The 20,687-nt window shown below is 37.3% G+C and overlaps 2 protein-coding genes across 3 annotated transcripts; one reads left to right on the forward strand and one right to left on the reverse strand.

Moving 5' to 3' along the window:
• The first annotated feature begins 46 nt into the window (after window positions 1-46).
• On the forward strand, window positions 47-5,552 carry LOC113678104 (4-hydroxybenzoate polyprenyltransferase, mitochondrial). Its single transcript, XM_089191219.1, has 6 exons — window positions 47-698; window positions 1,438-1,559; window positions 1,941-2,026; window positions 2,580-2,713; window positions 3,262-3,450; window positions 4,588-5,552. The coding sequence occupies exons 1-6, from the start codon at window positions 81-83 to the stop codon at window positions 4,750-4,752; spliced, it is 1,314 nt and encodes a 437-aa protein (XP_089047345.1). The 5' UTR covers window positions 47-80; the 3' UTR covers window positions 4,753-5,552.
• LOC113678105 (ubinuclein-1) lies at window positions 5,150-20,611 on the reverse strand. Of its 2 annotated transcripts, none has more exons than XM_027194974.2 (24): window positions 19,788-20,611; window positions 19,550-19,642; window positions 19,340-19,378; window positions 17,237-17,299; window positions 16,233-16,333; window positions 15,982-16,033; window positions 15,559-15,659; window positions 14,554-15,084; window positions 14,198-14,240; window positions 13,543-13,629; window positions 13,370-13,409; window positions 13,040-13,124; window positions 12,861-12,900; window positions 12,282-12,362; window positions 11,980-12,053; window positions 11,722-11,809; window positions 11,115-11,170; window positions 10,342-10,392; window positions 10,226-10,245; window positions 9,809-9,882; window positions 8,769-9,619; window positions 8,113-8,393; window positions 7,453-7,545; window positions 5,150-6,545 (listed from the first exon to the last, which is right to left on the reverse strand). In XM_027194974.2, the coding sequence occupies exons 1-24, from the start codon at window positions 19,941-19,943 to the stop codon at window positions 6,484-6,486; spliced, it is 3,162 nt and encodes a 1,053-aa protein (XP_027050775.2). In that variant the 5' UTR covers window positions 19,944-20,611; the 3' UTR covers window positions 5,150-6,483. The 2 variants fall into 2 exon arrangements, with proteins under 2 accessions (XP_027050775.2, XP_089047340.1); XM_089191214.1 differs by having other exon boundaries at window positions 12,861-12,897; window positions 19,788-20,536.
• Window positions 20,612-20,687: the final 76 nt, after the last annotated feature.

Genomic DNA, 20,687 nt, shown 5'->3' on the forward strand with positions numbered 1-20,687 from the left:
GAAGGCGAGGTTACAAAGGATTGAGAGATGTTGATTGGTTGGCTGTTGAGCAGCCAAGCCTCGAGAAAAGTCAAAACAACATGGCGGTCTTTACTGCCTCAGCAACCCTTCCAGTTTTCAGAACAAGTTTATTTATGTTTAAATGCGTTTGTAGAAAATCACCTTTAGCTGATGAGGTGGTCCTTGCGCGCCACATATGCGGATCGACCATCAGGACTAGAACGACTCGGTTTGATCGTCAAAAAGGCTCTCAAAATTGCACCGCGCGACGCACGAAAGTAGAATTTGCGCCTGGACCAAATACATTCCAAAGAACTCAATCGACGTTTACAGAAAACAACTCTTCTCCTAGCACCAGGTGTACCCCGGAGTTGATTAAATTGCCGTGGAGTGTCCAACTAGGGCACTTCCAAGCAAAAGGAAGCAGGTACTATCATTCTCGACGGCAGCTGAATACGGCTAACTTTGTGGACAGTTGCCCTCCTGGCGCACAGCCGTATCTACGGTTGATTCGTCTCGATAAACCCATAGGAACATGGCTCTTGTACTTGCCATGCACATGGAGCATAGGGCTTGCAGCTCCCGCAGGCTCCTTACCAGATCTCAAATTGTTGACCCTTTTTGGAGTAGGGGCCTTGGTGATGAGAGGGGCGGGTTGCACCATCAATGACATGTGGGATGTTGACTTTGATAAGAAGGTGAGCAGGTGGAACAACTCTAGGAGTTGCAAGGAGATTTTCAAAGGTTTGACCTGATCTCAAATTCATGTCAACTCTTGTGGTGGTCCTCAGAGTCTCAAAAGTAGTGCTGGTGCAATTTACTTTGGTTTTGAAGCCTCAAGGAGTGAAAGTTCTGAAAGACTGGAATTTTTTTTTCAGCCCAGGATCTTGGTCAATAGTAGCTAGAATAGGTTAATGTAAGATTGTTACTGTGAAAATCTGTGTACAGGTCTCTGTGTGAATAGGGCACATGGAGTAAGCTGAGTTACAATAAGGTAATAATTATATGAAGGAGTTGTGTGACTAAAATTGTTAGGTCCCAGTGTAAGATTTTCAAACAGAGGTCTCAACATCTTGGGGAGACTGAGATTTTACCATTTACAGCTCCTGTGTCTGGAATGCTTGTGTCTCCCACAGGATGTCCTAAAAAAAATTCAGATAAAATCCTTAACCCTTTCACCCCCAAGAGTGTCTGGCTTATAATTTGTCCTTACAGTATCACTCTTGAATCAAATGTGAAGGTTATGAGATTGACAGAAACAATTTCCAATTCAAGAAGCTTCAGAATGTCAAGAAAATTTCCTTGTCAGTACCATAGGAAATGTTAAGAGGACAGTGTGGGGAATATAAATGCTTATGTTAGGCATGAATATGGGCATGTTCCTAGAATTTGATTGGATATCTTCTGATCAGGGGAATTTCTGATTGTTACATTTAGGTTACTAGAACCATTTCCAGACCTCTGGCTGCTGGATCTCTTACACGTTTCCAAGCATTGGTGTTTCTTGGAGCCCAACTTAGTGTTGGTCTGTCTGTATTACTCTCTCTAAACAACTACAGGTATTAAAAAATCACCACTCAGTTATTAACTGATAATAAATTTTTTATTGAAACAGTATACTGGTACATCTCTCTAGAATTTTTATTGCAATGCTGATGACTAACTATTAGATTTTGAAACTTAATCAAACTTGATAGATACTCAGTGTTTTTAAACATCTTTCTTATTCTGCTTATACACATGATGCTTCTGTCATTGCTGACCCCAGCAGTATGCCAGATGAGTTCTCTATAGAGCTTTGGAGCAAAAAAACATAGGTGTGAAACTCAATTCCTTATGCAGACACAGATTTTTCTTCCTCTTTGTGACAAGAGGGAAAAACAGTTTTCTTTAAATTTTGAAACTGCCTCCTTAAATTTTTTTTCTTGATCTGAACACAGTATTATCCTTGGAGCTGCGTCTCTTGGACTTGTTGTCACATATCCTTTGATGAAGAGAATCACTTACTGGCCACAAGCCTTCCTTGGTATGCTGATTTACTAATTCTTCCTGATTCACTAAAAAAGCAAAAAAATAGTTTAAGGGCACCCTGAAGGGAACTTGAAGGAGTACTATAAATTAGGAGCTGAAAGAGAACAAGTTATTTCTTGTCCTAGATCACAGGGTGTCCTGCCCTACTTATCTGATAGTCGCAATTTGGTGACCCTAAATCAGAAAGTGGTGGTAAAAAATTTTTAAAAAATTGCTTGACAATCAAGCAGAAAGTCTTTTTTTTTTTCGTTAAAGAAAGAAGATCATTTTATTGAAATATTTAACTCAATTTAAGGTAAAAACACTTTCAATGTTAGTAAAAAAAAAAAGATGCAATTTGGGTCTTGCTAACATATACTTTTGCATCTGCAGATTTAGTAGCCAATTGAAAGTATTTTACTACTTGCCTTGGAGAGAAATCATGCACTGCTTAGAGTGCTGTAAGAATTGAGAGCATGACACTGGAGCTCATTGCAAAATCTTGTGACACACTTTTTAGCTGCTGAACACTATGAAGTTAACTAAAACTTATCCATATTTTAAATCAGGGACGACGTTTAATTGGGGTGCTTTGCTTGGCTATGCTGCAGTTCAAGGAAGCTGTGATTGGTCTGTCTGTTTGCCATTGTACATTGCAGGAATTAATTGGACACTCATTTATGACACTATCTATGCCCATCAGGTTAGTGTAGTGAAATAGAAATTAGAACAATTCTCTCTGCTAAAGAATTTTGGTAATTCTGTCAACAGTAGTCCAAGTTTGGAAATATATGGTTGATTTCCATTTGAGGCCTAATTGTGAAGAGATGTGAGAAGGAGAGAAGGAGAGAAGGAGAGAAGGAGAGAAGGAGATGGTAATCAAGTTGTCTTCTCAGGGTTCATTCATTAACACCTGAGTACTATACCTCTCGATATGAAATAAATTTTATCCTGGGTGGATGGTGTTGTTGTTGTTGTTGTTTTTTTTTTTTCTGGCTGGCTGCTAAAAAATTAATAGAGAATACTGTGTCTTCTACAATGATCAGCAATTTTATTCCTAAATTCCATTCAATAATTATGGGTTAAAAAATTTCCTTCTGCCCATGATTTTAACATCTTCTTAGGTCATCATAGGAACCAATGTAAGGAACCAATGATCATTTTAGGACATCCATCACCTGGACAATTACACCACACAAATGAATGAAATCTGAACCCTTCAGCAATGTTTTGTTGATTTCTTTCACACAGGATAAGGATGATGATGTCTTAATTGGTGTCAAGTCCACAGCATTGCTATTTGGAGATCAAACAAAGCCTTGGCTAACAGGATTTAGTGTGGTTATGCTTAGCAGCCTCGTTCTTGCTGGAATGAACAGTGATCAGGCTTGGCCATACTATCTGGGACTGGGCTGTGTTTCTTCTCATCTGGCATGGCAGGTAAGGGAAACACGATTAACCTAACCTTGAGTTATTGTTAATTTTTAATTCAGTATGATAGCTTTGTAAAGGGATTTTCTTTCTGTATTTTTACCCATTGGTCTTGAGTCATATTAAGATCAGCCCCCCAAAAACCCCTAGCTTTTACACAAGCACATGTACATGAGAAATTAAAGCTAAGGTTAAATTTTAATCTCAGGTGAATGTTAACCCACTTTCGAACAACTGGTGCTGAATTTATAAGTGTGTGAACCAAGGGCACAAGTGAATTCAAGAAGTGGCAATCATATAGCCTGAGCGATTAAAAATGTGGTCCTGTGGTCTTGGTCTTATGTAGTGCACTCTATAAGTCCTTAGGGTACTTCTCCAACCAGGGCCCAGTTATTCAACGAGTGAATCAACCAAGGCCCAGTTATTCCAAGGGTGAATGATGCTATCCAATGGATACGTTGCTATCCAGTGGTAAAGTGTCAACGAGAGATGCCACACTATCACTAGATAGAGATTTATCCAGTAGATACAGGGTTTGTATGGGTCCTGGAAAACCTGGAAAGTCCTGGAATTTTACTTTGACATTTTCCAGGACTGGAAAGCCCAGGTCAAAGACTACAGGTCCTGAAATGCTTGGAAATCTGTTTAACTTGAGTAATAAAGTTTTCAGAATTTACATTATAAGAAATGTATGAAGACTGTAAGGAGAATTGATTTTGAAATTTTGGGAATGAAAGAGTTCTGACAAGGTGGAATTTGGAGTCCTGGAAAAATCAATCTGAGTCCTGGAAAATTCCTTGAAATTCATGTCTGAAAATGGGTATGAACCCTGAAGATAAGGCTATCCAGCTTTAAAAGAACTATAAGAGAGGATGTTTAAAGGGTATGTATCAGGTATTAGGGAAGATAGGCATTTACAAGAGGGCAAGTTGCCTCAAATAGTCTCCACTGCCGGTTTTTTGTGCCTGGTTCACTGGATCATTATGAAGAACAAGGAACTCATTAGCCAACATAGCTAGGGTGTCTTTTCACAACTCTGACACCTAAAAACAGTATTCCTTCACTATATCCTAATCAAAGTATTGTTTATGGAAGTAACACATCTTGAGCAAACTCACACAGATTTTATGACCATTTTTTTTTCAGATTAGGACTGTAAATCTCTCCAGTTCTGCTGATTGCTTATCAAAGTTCAAGTCCAATAAGTGGCTTGGGTTGATTTTGTTTGCTGGTGTTGTGGCTGGTACTATTGTCAAGAAAACAACAGAGAAAGAAAAAACTGAAGAGGCAGGAAACAAACCAAATTTATAGCTTTCTTAAAAAAGAAAAGTGGTTTTCACAGGGAACATTAAACAACAAATGTGCTTCCATAGGCACAATTACCAGCTTCTGCCTGGGTAATGAATGTGCTCACCTCACCCTACCCCCTACCCCCTCCCCCACCACCTCTGAAGTTGCTTCAAGTTGGGAGGATTGAAGACCTAACCCAAGAAAGTGGCTGAGCAAGTCTTTCCATTCTTATGAATGGATGAAAGAAATTGAAGGAAAGAAAAAGTATTTTTAACTGATCTGTGCTAAGTGAAAGGTCAGATGTAGATAGCATACCCAGATTTAAAGTGGTCATAGGAAACTAGGATTGCCAAGACATGCAAATAAAATTGTCCAGCTCAATAGTGTGATTCAGTTGTAACAAAAACAAATCACTGCATTTTTATGTGCAAATAATTTATTTTTCTTGCTTTTTTCCCTAATTGCTATGTGTATTCAAAAGCTGGGAAAAAATTACACTAGTCAGCAATGAAGCTATAAATGTTTATCCCCATAGTGAATTTTTAATAAATGTTTGGAAAAATAAGTTATTTTCAATATTGATACCAAGGAGCAAAGATGGTACCTTCACATCGGATGATCAATAAGTGTCTGATTTTGAGTAAATCCAAATAGTGTATAACACTATTTCCAGTAAACTTAATTATGGTCTAAAGAAAAAATAGAATCTGAGAAGTTTATACAATGTTGCAAGAAAACTTGGGGAGAAGGGGGGGGGGGGGAGTGCAAAATGAAATGCCTTACCATGAAATAAAGTTTGACAATGTTCTTCCCTTCTTATTTGATTTTTTAACGTCTGCTTCTTTAACAGAAAATCACAAAAATCACCTTCTGGCAGAAGTTTCAGTCACCTAAAACTGCAAATTTTTCCCTAATAAAGATAAAACTTGCCCACCCACTGAATAGAACTCCCACAAATGTTTTCTTGCTTCAGGTAGCATATTAGAGAAATAATTTTTTTTCTTCAACAAAACCTAAAGTGCCACAGTCTACAAGTCATGCTGCAAGTGTGTTCAAATTGTACCAACTATTTCTTTCATTGATCAACATTATATTGAAGCATATTCAATAACTATCTAAGATAATGATTAAATTTACTATGACTTCTACACTTTTATGGCTGGCTTTAACCTGATATTGAATTGTTTCATGAACGTGTGCTGTATGTCTAAATTCATATTATTTCATGAATGACAACGGTAACCCTCAATTTCAGGTGATAGTTTAAGCTATTCCTTGCATTTTTTTCTGCACAATTATGCTACATTTGCCATTGGGGTGTTTTTAATGTACAACAATATGGAAGAAAAGTGAAAACTATCTCATTATCCATTTACAAATCTGCCTAACAGTAAAATTTAACATTGCGTGATGCATTGGCAAAAAAAGTATTAAATATGAAGACATTATTTTGCTTTAAGTAATTATTTTAGCCAATCTTGCAATAAACTAGCTTGGTTACATGTACAGATGCTTTAGGAAAGATAAGAAATGAATCAGATAGGAACTTGGCAGTTGTAATAAATGCAAACCTATTAATCCTACTCAACCATTAATGACACCAATATTATCATTATTACAATATACTTATATTTCTGGAAAAAGTCCCTTTTTATCTATGATAGCCACAATGCCATTGCATTCATGTATAAAATAGGTAGAAATGTGAAAAATCTGTACAAGGAATTCTGTGCATCTGTTAATATTAAAAAATTAGCTGAAGCGAGGCATGAATGGTGATGAGTGAGTTCCACTTGAGGAAGATTGATTTGGATCTAAAAGAAAAAAGAAAGTCAGTTAATTCTTTTTTAAAAAAGGTGTGCGAAACAAATTTTAGACTCTGATGGAAGAGGAGAATTCTGAAGTTCTTCAGTCGTGTGTTTTTCTCCCTCACTGCCCCATTCTTTGAGGTGTCATGCAATGTGGCCACACCCCAAAAAACAGCTGTGAAGGAAATGTGCAGTGTGTATGGAGTCTTGGAAACAAAGTTTTCTGACTTGCTCTGACTCCTACACATGTCACTTATCACACACAAAACAAAAATTTTTAGATTTAGAACAATCAAATTAAACTCAAACTTGATTCAATTTTGCTGTCATCATTTCCTTTAAATTATGAATATTTCATTTACAAAATTATAATCTGTAAACTCAGTTAAGAGACAAAAGAAAGTGATTTTATTGAACTAAGCATTTATGATCTCAAACCTTGATTATCTGGACTTGTGGTTACTGGGGTGAATAATTTGATAATTGAGAGTCCAAATCATTAAAAATATAAATATAAATGAGTCAAAAATTAAAACTGAATAACTTAAAAGAGAATATGTATCAATATCATGCAAGCATTAAAGCAAATTCTCAAATCATTGTGCATAACTAGTAAACATTGTCAAAAGTGTTCACAAAAGACTGTTAAGGCTCAACGACAATGCTTTACATCTACCTAACATGCAGACACAAATAAATTTGTTTCCAACTGCCACCGTGAACGCTGCTAGTTAATATTCATAAAAGAATGGGACCAAAGAAGAGAGTCCAATTAATTAAAAGATCCTGATGATCGCAAGGTCCTTATAATCATGATTTGACTGTAATATCAGTAAAAGAGGCAAGTGTTTCCTCTTGGGAATGAGAGGAAAAGGAAAAATTCATGCATATCCCACAAAGTGATGCAAAATACCTTGATATATGGGCTGATTGGGTACCAAGGCACCATGGGAAAGCTGTAAAGCAGGCAAGTTCTGATTGGTTGTTGGGGTCATCCCCAAAAGAACTGTGGAAATTTAAACCAATAGGTAAATGATTTTAGATCTTCATCTAAATTATCTTTAGCAGTTAATTTCCCTTTTTCAATTTCATATTGTTGACATAACAGCACTGTTGCTGTGCAAACTTGTCACTTCCTTAATTAATCTTAACAAAATTCAATTACAATGATCCCACCACTTGATCACTTGGTAAGTATTAAATCTTTAATCATCCCTTTTACTGATGGGGTTAAAGAAAAAAAGTATACTGTTTCCAAATCATACTATTCCTTTATGTCTCAGAGATGATGGATGAAAAACCTCTTCTAAACACTTAAACTTCCAAAAGTTATATTAACATGTAACTTCTCCCAATAATATCTGAACAAAAACAATGAGAATACTCATTCTCTTATCAGGTAGAAGTTGTTATCTTGATCATACAACAAATTCCTTGCAACAAATTTAAAAGAAGATTTGCAGCAACAAGAAGGGAGAATTGACAGTCAGATCTTTAGAGTTAAAGAATTAAAACATCAGTCAAAGGCACCACTTCTACTATCTGCAATAAGACATTTAGGAAGTAACAGTACCTTGATTGAAGTGATTCTGTTGCAGAGACAGGCCAGATTGTTCCTGTGACTGTCGAGACAAGTGGTTTAGCATGGCTGACTGCAGATTGGGTGTCACAAATCCAATGTGGGTTAGAGGTGTGGTGCCCTTGCCTTGGAGATTGGCAGCTGCAGCATTGAACAAGGTGAGGTTGGGAGGCTGAGGTTGAAGAAGCACTTGTGAAGGAATGGTTGCGATGGGTTGAGTTGACAGACCTGGGTTAAAACCTGGATGGACTGCCTGGCAGCTCTTGAGATCTGGTCTGTAACATTATGGGAAAAAATTGCAAATTAAAATAACCATTGAAATAAAGGTTTAGCATAACTATCTAACACCAGATTCTTGTGATTAATTTACAAAGAAATATGAAACAGCTAGGGGGGAGAGTTAGCAATCAGATCTTGGGAGTTAAAGGGTTAAGTGTATTGCCCAATAACACAACCCAATGAAGTAGCTAGGTCAGTGGCACAGACCTCTCGTCCTACGGGTTAGCACAGTAACTGTTACCATCATTCACAGGCCACTGATTCACTCCAAATTCTCGCTTGTATCTAAAATGGCAATACTTGACAAAAATTGAAGGGGACGATTTCATAACACTGCATCAACAAATGCACAATCAGTCACAGCTACTTACCTTCTTGTAGAAACAGCATCCAAAATTGTTGGACTTGATGTGGCCAAGGAGACTGGGGTTTGTTGCTGCCTCAGCGATGATGCTAGGTCAATAAAGTTGTTTGGCAAACCTTGAGCAGCAAGGCCACCAACTGTTGATGCTATTAATCCTGACTGACTTACACTGGAACTCTGAACAACAGCAGGTGAGGAGCGAATGATCTTTGGTGGGGATGACATTGCAATTTGAGTGCGTGCAGGTGAAATTGTGGAAGACTGAACTGGGACTGAAATTGTTGATGTGACTACAGAACTAGGCAAATGAGTTAAGGGTTGATCTCGAGGCTTCTCCTTAGGTGATGCCGGGGTTTTGGCTAGGAATGAACCTGACTGTTGCTTTGGAGGTATTGTCTGTGGAGGTTGGATAGGTTTTGTTGTAACTGCTTGTCCCTCTGGATGAATCATATCTGCAAAGTCTAAAAGAGTGAGAGCAGGCTTTGACTGAAGGCTGTCTGATGATGATGGCAATTTTATGGCAGACTCCTTCTGTGGAAGATTTAATCCTGCAACTGCTAGTGCAACTTGGGTTTTCTGTTCAGGTCCTGATCTGCTCACAGCAGTGCTTTCCATTTTTGTCACACTAGCAGTAGTGGCAACAGGTTTTTGCACCGTTAACACAGAAGTAGGGGCTGCCATATCAGTGATTATCCGGTCTGACTGCGCAAGATTCTTCAAAACTGACAAAGCTGTTGCTGCTGTTGTTGCAGCCAAAGATGGTGCACGTGCTGGTGATGTGATTGCAGGAGGACTTCCAATGCCCACTACTGAGGAAGCAACACTTGGCATGCCCTTAACATCGGTGCTGCCAGAATTCTACAAGACACAACAGTACATCTCAATACACTAGTCAGAAAAAAATCAATACACAATCAGCTTGTAAATTCATTTTATTCCATGTTCTAACTACTTCTGCCTCTGATTCCAAGATTAGATGTAAGTCCACAGACTTAAGGTTTGATTTCACTGCCATGAGTGAGGAAGTCAATGATAATATATACTGACCTGACTGGTTTGACCGGGGAGACTAACACTCTGGTGAGCATCTGGAGATTCTCCTTGTTTCTTGGGACCAGGAGCTATGGAGAGGAGTGTAATTAAGGTCAAAAGCCTGTCCAAGTTTTAGTCGAGAGGAAAACAAATACTGATAAAAATACCCTATACTAAACAATATAGACGTTTTGACAGGGAGTCAGAGAAGAGTTAAAAATACCTTTGATTGGCTTTGACATTTTCTCCCAAACCAAACAATCAGAAAACAAAAGCAAAAAGGACAAATTACAACTTTATTGCTCTAATTCTCATATGCTTCAAGAATTTTCAATGAATTTTTTGTTTCAGTTCTCACTGGCTCTATTAATATTTTGATTCTAGTTTAACCACATAAAAATTGCACTTGAAATACCTTATGACAAATCTTACCTTTCTTAGGGGCTTTAGCTCTGAAAGGAGAAATAAAAACATCAAGTTTGAACATAATAATTATTTCAATTCATTGTAATCAATAGATGCCTTATGAATAAAAATGTTTCTCTTACGGAGGATGGGTGTACTTGAAATGTGCCTGCTTGCTTTCTTTGAGGAGAATTCTGAGAGAAACAAACATAGACGAAAATTAGATGTAATAAGATATAATATTCTAATCTTGCAGAAAAAAGCATTAGGCCCAGTTCAGATGTCATGCTCCTGCTTTGCTGAACTTAATTCAAGAATTAAGTTTGACGAAATCAAACTTTCTTATTAAGTTCGGCAAAGCAATTAAGTTCAACAAGCTCTGACATGCTACACAACTCTGGCACGGCAGTGATTCAGACATCACACCCCTGCTGTGCCAAACAAAATTCAAACATTATATCAGCAGGACTGTGTCAACACAGAAGAGTCAGGAGAATAATCCTCCTTTATGGAATATGCTCTTAGGGTGCTTCAGTAAAAGCTAAATTTCGCACAACATTAGCCCAACATCTGAATTAGAGTCATGCTTCCACTGTGGTATAGTTGACCCTAATTTCAATAAAGTTCAGCACAGCAGAAGCACAACTCCTGAACTGGACCTTAGTTACGTTACAGTATATGATGATTGTTGAAGCACCTAGAAGAATGATCTCTTATCAAACCCCAGTTGTTCCAAGTGTGGAGAATGCTATACACCCCATAAATTCTATGCCTTGTGAAGCAAATGCCTTGTTGCAGACATTTGTCTGCTCAATAGGGATTTATCCATTGAAAAGCAATATATACCCTTTGATCAACTGGGCCTAGATCAACAAAATTTATGGATTAATTCAGCAAGTATGGATCAAGTGCCAACCTGCTTGTCATCCAGCCCTTTGGCCACAGTGGCCGTACATCATTTTCAAAGAATAGCTGGAAGAAAATTGCACACTATAAGAACAAAAAAAAATTCATAACCTGGTGGAAATTAAAAAAAAAAAGAGAAAACTTGGAATTTTTATGCATCTTAACAATGGACATGCAACTAATGTAACCCTTAGATAAGGTTGTAGATGTTTTTCGAAGCCAAAATACAAGATAACTACATAATACTAGAATTATAAAAAAACTTTTACTGAATGGTCTGACATAGAATACAGACAGAAAGTTTGCTCAATGCACATAGTTTTCTTTGACTCCCCCCCCCCTCTTGTAAGGCTCAGAAAAATATTACTTATTTAACCCTTCAATTCCCAAGATCTCATTAGTAATTCTCCTTATTGTCTGTGATACAGTTCTTGTGATGTTAGATTGGAGAATTTGATATTAGATCAACTTGTAATCCCTTAATTGATATTTTTCTTTATTCTCATCACTTGTTTGCTTGATATGGTATTGATATTGTAAGGATTAATTCTGTCTTGGTGAGTAAAGGGTTAACTAGCAAAGAATCTGCATACAATCATATGATGCGCATATGTTACCTTCAACTGTTCCTCAGCAGATTGAGTTCTAGTCTTTGACATTTCAAAAATTTTGATTTTCATCTGAACAACATCACATAGAAGAGTCCTGATTGAGAGAAAGTTTTTAAGTTAACAGATCAAAATTCCTATGTACTAAGAGTCCACTGACAAAATCAATGTCAAAAGGAACAAGATAACTATTCTCAGCAAAGCATTTATCATTGTGCAACAAATGAAAATTATGTGTAGTAGTAAATTGCATGACTTCATATATACCTTAATTCTTCTGTCCAAATAAATTTGCGCTTTGGAACATTCTTCTTTGCTTTGTCCTCTGGCTGGGTAGGCGCCTTAAATCAAAGGGGGGAAAAAAATTCAATACTTCACAGCTAAACTTTCATCCATGTCTTGCCTGTTGGATCACTAAGGTAACAAAAATTAATTTTCATGAATTTAATTTTTCCCCAAAATGGACGTTCATCCTAAATTGACACCAGTTCATAAACACAGGGAATAAAGTTTTCAAGAACTTGGGTACTAGCAAAAGCAGAAAGTGATTTACAAATAGTTAAACCTACATTAGGATCTGTAGGAGTGGTGATTTCATCATTTTTCTCTGTATCTTCAACTAGCTCCATAGCAGATTTGAAAAGTTCCTTCTGCAATAAAAGATGTCACAATACTAAGGATTAGTAGATGTTCTGATCAAAATCCAGAGCAATATTTCAAGGTTGTCATCAAGTTCATAAAGTTGCTTTTTTACATACTATTAAATGAAATAATTAAAATATTCTTGCTACCCTTTCTTCTCAACAGAGCTACAGTATGGCCATTTGATATCTTAAATAAAATGATAAATTTTTAGTGTGTACCCAATAGAAAAATTTCATTCAAGCTTATTCTCCATCAAACTGTCAACTAAAGGAAGGAGATAAGATCTTGAAAGATAGTACCACCAACAATTATCATTACACCCACGAAAGATGATTTGTGCTTGTCACAGAAGAGAGGAAAAAGCCCAAGCCCCCTCTCATGGGACCTTTTTTTTTTTCCCTTGCACACACACAACTTGTAGCAGATCAAATGTTTTTAAAACATCTTTCTTCATTCAAGAACTAGGCTTCAAATTTACCACCTCTCTTACTATATCTCTCTACCTTGTGATCTTCTGAATTCTCTCCATCTTGTTTGGCACTGCTAAGGGAAAGATAAGAGAAAAACAGATTATCCTAAAACTTCACCCAGAAAGGACTGACTGGCCATGGAGAAGAATCACAAGTCAGAAAAAACTCAAGAGTATTTTCCTTCAGTGGCAAGCCAGGTACATTTAACTTACCTTTGTTTTTTACTTTCTTCCTCCACATGTTTTTTTACTTCTTCTTCAAATCTCTTAGTTTGTTCTGGTATGACACGATCCACAGCTGAGAAGACCAGATCAGAAAGGTATCAATAAAAACTTTTTTCGTTCCAAAAATCTTGCAGTCATTACATATATCTACACTTCTGAAGCAATTGCAAACACAAACATGTCCCATGCTTCAAACAACTTTTCTAATCACTACATTGCCAACAATACACACAGCAACTTGGTGAGCATTTCACATTTGTACCTCAGAAAACTACCAATGGTGGCATGTAATATTTGAGAAATAATTTTATGGCTTACCTGCTTTGAGTTTAGCCATTGGCTCCCTCAGTCGCCCAGCCTGAACAAAACAGAGAATTACAGTTCACTAGTCAATAACAGTCAAGACTTTTGAAACAACCTCCTAACCAATAAACAATTTGACTACCAATATAATGTAAATGGAAAAGTGGCACCAACTCACACTGCATTACCTGATCATTAAGCAGAAGGTTCTTTGCTCTCTTTACCAAAGTTTCCTTTGTACATGGCAGATAGAAAGCTAAAAATTCATAAATTCCCTGCAATTGAAGTGAAATTTTCAAATTAGTTCTTCTTTAAGTTGACAAAATTAATCCCTTACAAAGTACAGAATGGGAGACAAACTGGACTCCCATTCAAAAGGTCTGCCACTCTTTTGCCCTTCCCCTCCCCCTCTCCCCACAACTGCCTCTATCTCCAAATCAAACATGGCCAGTTGAATAGATGATCACCAGATTCTTAACATTAGCTTGCCCTAATAAGACACCTGCACTGTAGGCTAAACCTGGCCAGGTCATTGTATTGTTTTCTTGCGCAAGACAGTTCACTCTCAGAGAGCCTCTCTCCAGTATAAATGGGTAACAAGGAAATGTCACAGAAGGGGAAAGGGGATGCAATATCTAAACTAGTGAAGCAATACTCCCAGCTGCTTTCAAAGTGGACACCACCTGGCCCAAGTGTTGAATTAACTTTTTTCAGAGGACATACCTATGTATTCAACATTACCACACAGGTTAACTGCCAATTTGCAATCTACATTATCCCTCCACCAATGATTCAATGAACCATGTATAAATAAGCACACACGTGATTTCGATCATTCCTTACCGTTCGAACTTTACTGCTGAGAGTTACAGATTTGGTGGCAAGTCTATAGAGGAGATGAAAGCAAAAACAATTATTTAAAGGACTCAATACACATTGTAGTATTCCATATCTTCCCTGTGACAAACAATATTTTAGTCTTTGCTTACACATATTTAAACAATTTCCTGCTGCTGCTGTTGTTGTTATTTAAGAGCCTAGCAAGGCAAAGCAATAGCAAAAGAAGTAAAGCCTCAAAGTTACAAGTATAACAAGTAAACGCATCCTACTTTTCCAGGTGATTATACTGTATATCACATTCAAAGGGAGGTTAGCAACATTTAAAAAGAGCAATTAGTACCAAACAAAAGTATACTTACTCAAGCAACATAAAGTTGACATCAGAGTTGAAAAACTTGCATTTTCCTTCCATACTGCCACTCCCTGCTTGCTTTAGTTTCAAGATGCAACTTTCAACATCTGTCGGCAAACACTGTGGAAGATTTGGTTCTGTCACCTCTCCTGATGTGGCAATTGCTGGCTGGATTCCATTTTGAAGCAGAGAAGAGGGTGAGGAACTAACACCTTTATCAGGTGGTGCACTTCCTGTGTTTTCTGTCAATGCAACATTGCTGTTGCCATTCACCAAAGTAGAAGTGCCTGGTTCAGTTTTAACAGCTCCATGATTGCTGACTTGTGGAGCATTTGGTAATTTTTCTGGCGATAAATGGTTTGTCACTGCACCATTTGTTCCTTGTGAAACCAAACTAGGTGTTGTAGAAGAATTCAAAGAGGCAGTTGTTAAAGTCAGAGAAGTTTTTGCAGTGGAAGAAGAAGATGAACTGTTTGAATTGTTAGTATTCCCAATACTATGCTTCTTTTTGGATTTCTTCTCTTTTTCCTTCTCGCCACTAAAAGAATTCAAATTACAAAAATGACAATTAACAGACTGAGTGCAGTTATACCATTACAGCTGTGAAAAACAAAACTATGACTAAAAACAATTCTAAAGAAGTTTCCCAAAAAAGAGAGTAGCTTTCCTAAACTTATGGATTGATCAATTCAATGCCCACTTTACTGTTAACTCTTCCTTACTTCAGTTCGTGAAAGGTGATATGTGATAGCGCTGGTTTGAAGGGTAATTGCACAACAAAGAGATGAGGTTCTTTAGAGGAATAAAGACTAGTTACCACTATATCAACCAGACCTCAAAAGTATAAAAAGATACAACCAATCAAAGCTAAGAATACTGTATTAACAGAGAGGAAGGAAAGTCTGGCTGTGAATGTAAAACTAAAACAATTACAAGAAACAGAGTAAAGAAGAATCCATTCTGACACAAAAATTTGAGGTGGCAGTATATTTACATCTGACAGTACACGTACCTTGAGCTCTTCCGTGGCTTCTTTTCTTTGTCCGATTTCTTCCTTTCCTTCTTTTCACTTGGGATCTTGACTTTCTTGACTTTAGGCGCTTTAGGAATTTTCTGAAAAAAAAGAGAAAAAAAAAAAAAAAAGGATCTCCATAAATCACAAGAAATGTCTGTGCCATCTTGGAGGAATAAGATTTTTTTCCCCACACTTATGAAATCACAATTTTTTTTTCCTTTTTTTTTTAAAATTCAAATAATAAGCATAAAATTTTCCATCTTTTTCTTTCGCATCCATCACTTTTGACATTACAGATCATAAACCCAGTGTATGGCCTAGCTTCTAATTGAGTTCTCTATAAGGCTCAGCAGTAGAGTAGCACCAAATTATGTTGAAAATGTGAGCCATACAGGCATAATTAGTAATAGAAATTACTACCTTGGGAGATTTAAGCTTAACCTTCTTCATTTTCTTAAAGTCCTCATCATCACTGAAATTCAAAGCACAACAACATTAGTATTCATGTTGCACTGTACTACCAACCACCAAACACAGGTCAACAAATCCATGGCTTTTATTGAAAATCTTGTTGCCAAATTTTTCCTTCTTGCCACAAAGGTCAAAATGGTCATAACTTGGACCATTATGACTGACATCAAACACACCACACTTTACAGCTAGATATGTACCTTTCACCTCCTGGGGACACAGGTCTGAAGTTCAGTGTACCCTGGTTGATGTAGAAGCCACCATGCTCTGTTGTCCAATCAGCTGGTAGCAGCTCATCATACTAAACAATGAACAAGACAAATTAAAATTCTACAGCTCTTCAAAAATCTGAGAACAGTAAAATCACATGGATTGTGCATGTTTACTAATAAATAAATTTACTAATAATATAACTAATCAGTGCCATCCAAAAGGCCCTGATCTTTATCTACAGCTCTATTATCCAACAAACTCTTGTAGGTAGTTAAAAAGCTTTATTTAAAAAATGATGAAAAAAGCACAGTGATATACAATGTACCAGTTCCTGGAGTGCATATACTCAAAAGTAGATCTGATAATTCTTCAGAGCTTTACATTGACTATAGGGTACAAAATCAAGTGAACCTCAAGTAACATACTCTTATACTTGACCCGTGTCATAGCAACACCTGATTTCCACTAATTTTCAACCCTTAACTCCTACGAGCAACCAAAACAGAACTTCTCTTTCTACTGTCAATACAATATTAAGTGGACAAGTGATGAGAATAAAGAAATGCCAATTACAGGATTATTAGAAGACCCACTACTAAATTCTCTGAACTAACATCAGAAGAACTAAATAATTGAGATCTGGTAACAAAAGGGTTGACAGATGTAGATGAAAGTAAATCGTTTGAGTCCAGAGCTAAAACTTGATCATTAAGTCTAACTATGCAAGTGAAAGTTGTCCTGGAAAGTGCTATTAACAATGACAAAAGCTGATGCTTTGACCTAAGAAGAAATATTTCTCAATGAACACTGATGACTTCTACTGGTGTTTTCATGAAATAAGTCACTGTCTGTAACTGTAGTTCTTTTTAAGAATACTCACACTTGATCAAACATACCACAAGATCAGAATTATAACAATAAACAAGGGTAACAATACACTGTAACAATCCCATTTTAAGCAAAATATCCAAAAGTTCCAAGAGTCACTCACAGCCTCACTATCATCAACAAAAGGGTCTGTCTCATCATAGCCATAAGTGACATCAATCAAATCCTATAAAATAAAGACAATAAAAACATTATGAGAAGAACATTAACAGGGTCCTGGAGTTCCAATGATCTGGTAAATTAAAGCAACAACTGGCTCTTTATTTATTCTAGATCTGGTACAAATACATTCAGGGTTGTTTTATTGAGATTTTTAGTAACTAGACTGTGATACAAGGTAATCAGCACTTCATGGTTTTATTTCCATTAATGCCAAGCTTTCAAGCTGAAAAATTGAGCTCAGAGTAGACAGTGAAATGCCACTGTTACCAGCATATTTTGACAACCCTAGTATTTAAAGCAGCTATACCATGCTTATTTGAAGTGTCTTTAAGGGGTGGGGGGAGGGGGGGGGTGTCATTTAAACTGTGATCCTTGCTTGAAGTAAACCTTTCTTTAATTGTTTACCATGGCAGAATTAGACCAAAACGTAAAAATCAACTTGAACCACCAAAGGGGTGAAAAAGGAGTGTGTGAATAACATCATGCACTAGAAAAATATTTGTAACATCATGTTATTTCCCATTGCACATTCCAATCCGTATGGGAGTTTATTAGTGTCAGATCTAGAGCAAGATTGTACGATTGGTGTAGTTTGAAAGTAGTTGTCTCTATTGGTCTAGAGAGGAAAATTGCAGTACTCTTAAGAAGCACTGATGGCATACATTTCTGTTCACTATCTACATCTGAATCATCTGCTACTTTAATTAGTCAAAGCAGTGAAATAACTGTCATGATCTGAAATCAATCTTAATCTTTGCCCGCTAGCACTGGCTATTAGAAAATCCCAAGAGATCACTTGAGAACTGTGTTGTTCCCTAACACCTGAAGACCTGCTACGAATTTGACAAAATACAGAGACCACCAGCACACTAACCAAGGGTACTGAGACTCCCGATATAAAATAACTGACACGGAAATTAACGATGTGGATAACACTGACATGATCAGTAACAATTAAGGGGTTGACTTCAATGAAATTACATCACATCAAGAGGTAGTAGCAATGAGAGTTACCAGTTGATTCACAACACAGAAATAGAATCAACTCAAGCTGTGCAAGTCACATTTGGTCTGATTTCGGAGTGACCCTTTGATTAAGTCAATTTATAAGAACACAAAAGCTATGCACCTTGTATGTGGTTGCAAAGAAGAGAGTTGCATTGCAACTCAAGTTAAATAACTATGTATTTTTAAAAATGGTACCAAATAGTCAGGGTTGATAATTGATATTGTTGAATATCGTAACAAGATGAACGAAAATGAAACCTATAGCAGAGAATGAACGTTCTCGCGGTTCTTATTCCATCGATCAGATTGTTAAATAAAGTAACCGGAAACAGAATTTAGGAACCCTTCACTATTTCCTGTTCGATAGAAATCAACTGCGATCTTAGAGTTCGATTAAAGGAAAAATAAAAACCTGCAAATATTGAGACTTAAATTTGTCATTACATTCAATATAGGTAAGATCCACGATTTAATGGGAAAAATCTTCACGCACAAGCAACAATCTCGATTTTAGCCGGTAGCGTGTTTAACAGAAGCGAACAACTTTGTAAATAACGCTAAACTCTCGCGACGTATTAATATCACAAATTAACTGCACATTATAACTGGTATACAAGAAAATACAATAAAGAAATCATGCTTTTAAGGATTTCAATGTTCCCTAAACAAAAGAGTTGAAGTCAAAAACGTTTTAAGATCTTCGAAAAGGCAATTGGAACAAAAACAAGGTCATGTCAAACAGACAATCAATAAGTAGAGTCGCGTAAGCGCTACTCAAAACAAGTGGTTCGAATTATTTTGATTTTACGTTCACGACTGTCGTATCATTACGCCCTCATAACACACTGGTTTAGCCCAATAAAAAACCCTCTAAAGTCACAAGCAATTAGTGTCGTTTTAATCTTTGTAGCAGCGCAAATGAAATACACACGAACTAACGAGTGAAATTGCAAAGAAGCGTAACTCTTGCGGTAGTGCACAAACGTACGAAACAACACACTACATCAATGAGCAGATAACACGAATTTTGATTTACCTCCACTCGATCTTTTCTACGCTTCTTTGGTTTAGGGGCCTGTTGAAAAAAAAAAAAAAAAGCAACGCGTTTCAGGACTACGGTCCAAAACACTAGAAGGACATAACATCACGCATTACATTTTGCACGGCTTCACAGAACTGCGGTTTCTAAGGAATCTAACGTACTAGTCAAACATAAATTTTCACCTCACCAAGCTGCAAAACTTACATATTTCTCCTCAAACTTTTTAGCCAAAGCTTTGAGTTTTTCGTCTTCTTTTCCCTCATCGTCCCACGGAGTTTTCTCCGGGGTATTATTGATCTGCGCAAGAACGAAAAAAAATCCCGCGAATTAAAAATCAGTATCATGTACTCCGGCGACAAAAACAGCAATGCATCGACGTGACTCGCTGATAAAATGGCTTCAGGTCTTAAGAGGAGACTTCCTACACTAAAGTATTACCCACCGTAGCGGCCTTTACAAGGTCCAGAAACGAAAACTCCGGGCACTTTTTCTCGTCGCTTTCCGTAAGGGAAAGCTCGAAGCGTAGAGTCTTGATGTTTTCTGGATTTTTCCCGAGTGCATCCACTCTTTCCGAAGGAAACGGGTTAGCTTTTTCCATATTCCATCAAGAGAAAACCGAAAACACGGTCCACCTCACCGGACCCTTTGTTAAACCCCATAGAGGCAAACCTTATCCATCTTGAACTTGCCCGCTTCACGCACCAAAATTCAACACTTTACACTACTGCGCATGCTCAGTGGCCAACTGCGCAGTCGCAGTGCGATTTTTGGTGGCACTGGCTTCAAAGTTTCTCTCTCGGTGGAAATTTCTGAGAATCTACAACAAATCGAGCAATCTTCCAAAATTCGATTTTTGCCTCGGAATGGGCTGAAAACGCAGAGAACGTGCCTAAAATGACCCAAATGTGAAGAAAACGCGAAAAAAATTGTTTGGATAAATTTTAAAATTACGTTTTTCTGTTCCCCTTAACTGTCTAAAATCCCAAAATGTGATCCTTTTTATGTCCAAAATGGCGAGATATTCGAAAACGTGTACGAATCAGGCCGCTACGCCCCACCCGACGCTCAAGAACGCACATGTTTCCACAGAATCGCCAGCTTAACTACATTATGCAAAGCCCCCATTGTTTGCCCCTGATCAATTTTTCAGCGCTACATGTACCTGATACGCGCTTATGCTTGCGTGAAAAAAGCGCTTTTGTTGGCTGATCGCGGTTGAAAATGACAGATGCTATACCAACCCATCACTGTAATTGGACGCATTGCTGACTATATTTACAGCTCAACAGAACAATATTGCGTGAAATTCACAACTCACTTCCGGTTTCATTATATTTCCGCT

Source organism: Pocillopora damicornis, chromosome 13, assembly GCF_964200805.1.
Source record: "Pocillopora damicornis chromosome 13, jaPocDami1.2, whole genome shotgun sequence".
Classification (NCBI taxonomy): Eukaryota; Metazoa; Cnidaria; class Anthozoa; order Scleractinia; family Pocilloporidae; genus Pocillopora; species Pocillopora damicornis.

Excerpts from the sequence above, each read along its gene's own strand:
- LOC113678104 (XM_089191219.1), top strand. The coding sequence starts at position 81 with ATGGCGGTCTTTACTGCCTCAGCAACCCTTCCAGTTTTCAGAACAAGT. Across the intron at positions 699-1,437 it reads ATGTTGACTTTGATAAGAAG|GTTACTAGAACCATTTCCAG; the intron begins GTGAGCAGGTGG and ends TGTTACATTTAG. Across the intron at positions 2,714-3,261 it reads ACACTATCTATGCCCATCAG|GATAAGGATGATGATGTCTT; the intron begins GTTAGTGTAGTG and ends TCTTTCACACAG.
- LOC113678105 (XM_027194974.2), bottom strand. The coding sequence starts at position 19,943 with ATGGAAAAAGCTAACCCGTTTCCTTCGGAAAGAGTGGATGCACTCGGG. Across the intron at positions 19,643-19,787 it reads ACCTTGTAAAGGCCGCTACG|ATCAATAATACCCCGGAGAA; the intron begins GTGGGTAATACT and ends GTTCTTGCGCAG. Across the intron at positions 9,883-10,225 it reads AGCTAAAGCCCCTAAGAAAG|CTCCTGGTCCCAAGAAACAA; the intron begins GTAAGATTTGTC and ends TCCTCTCCATAG.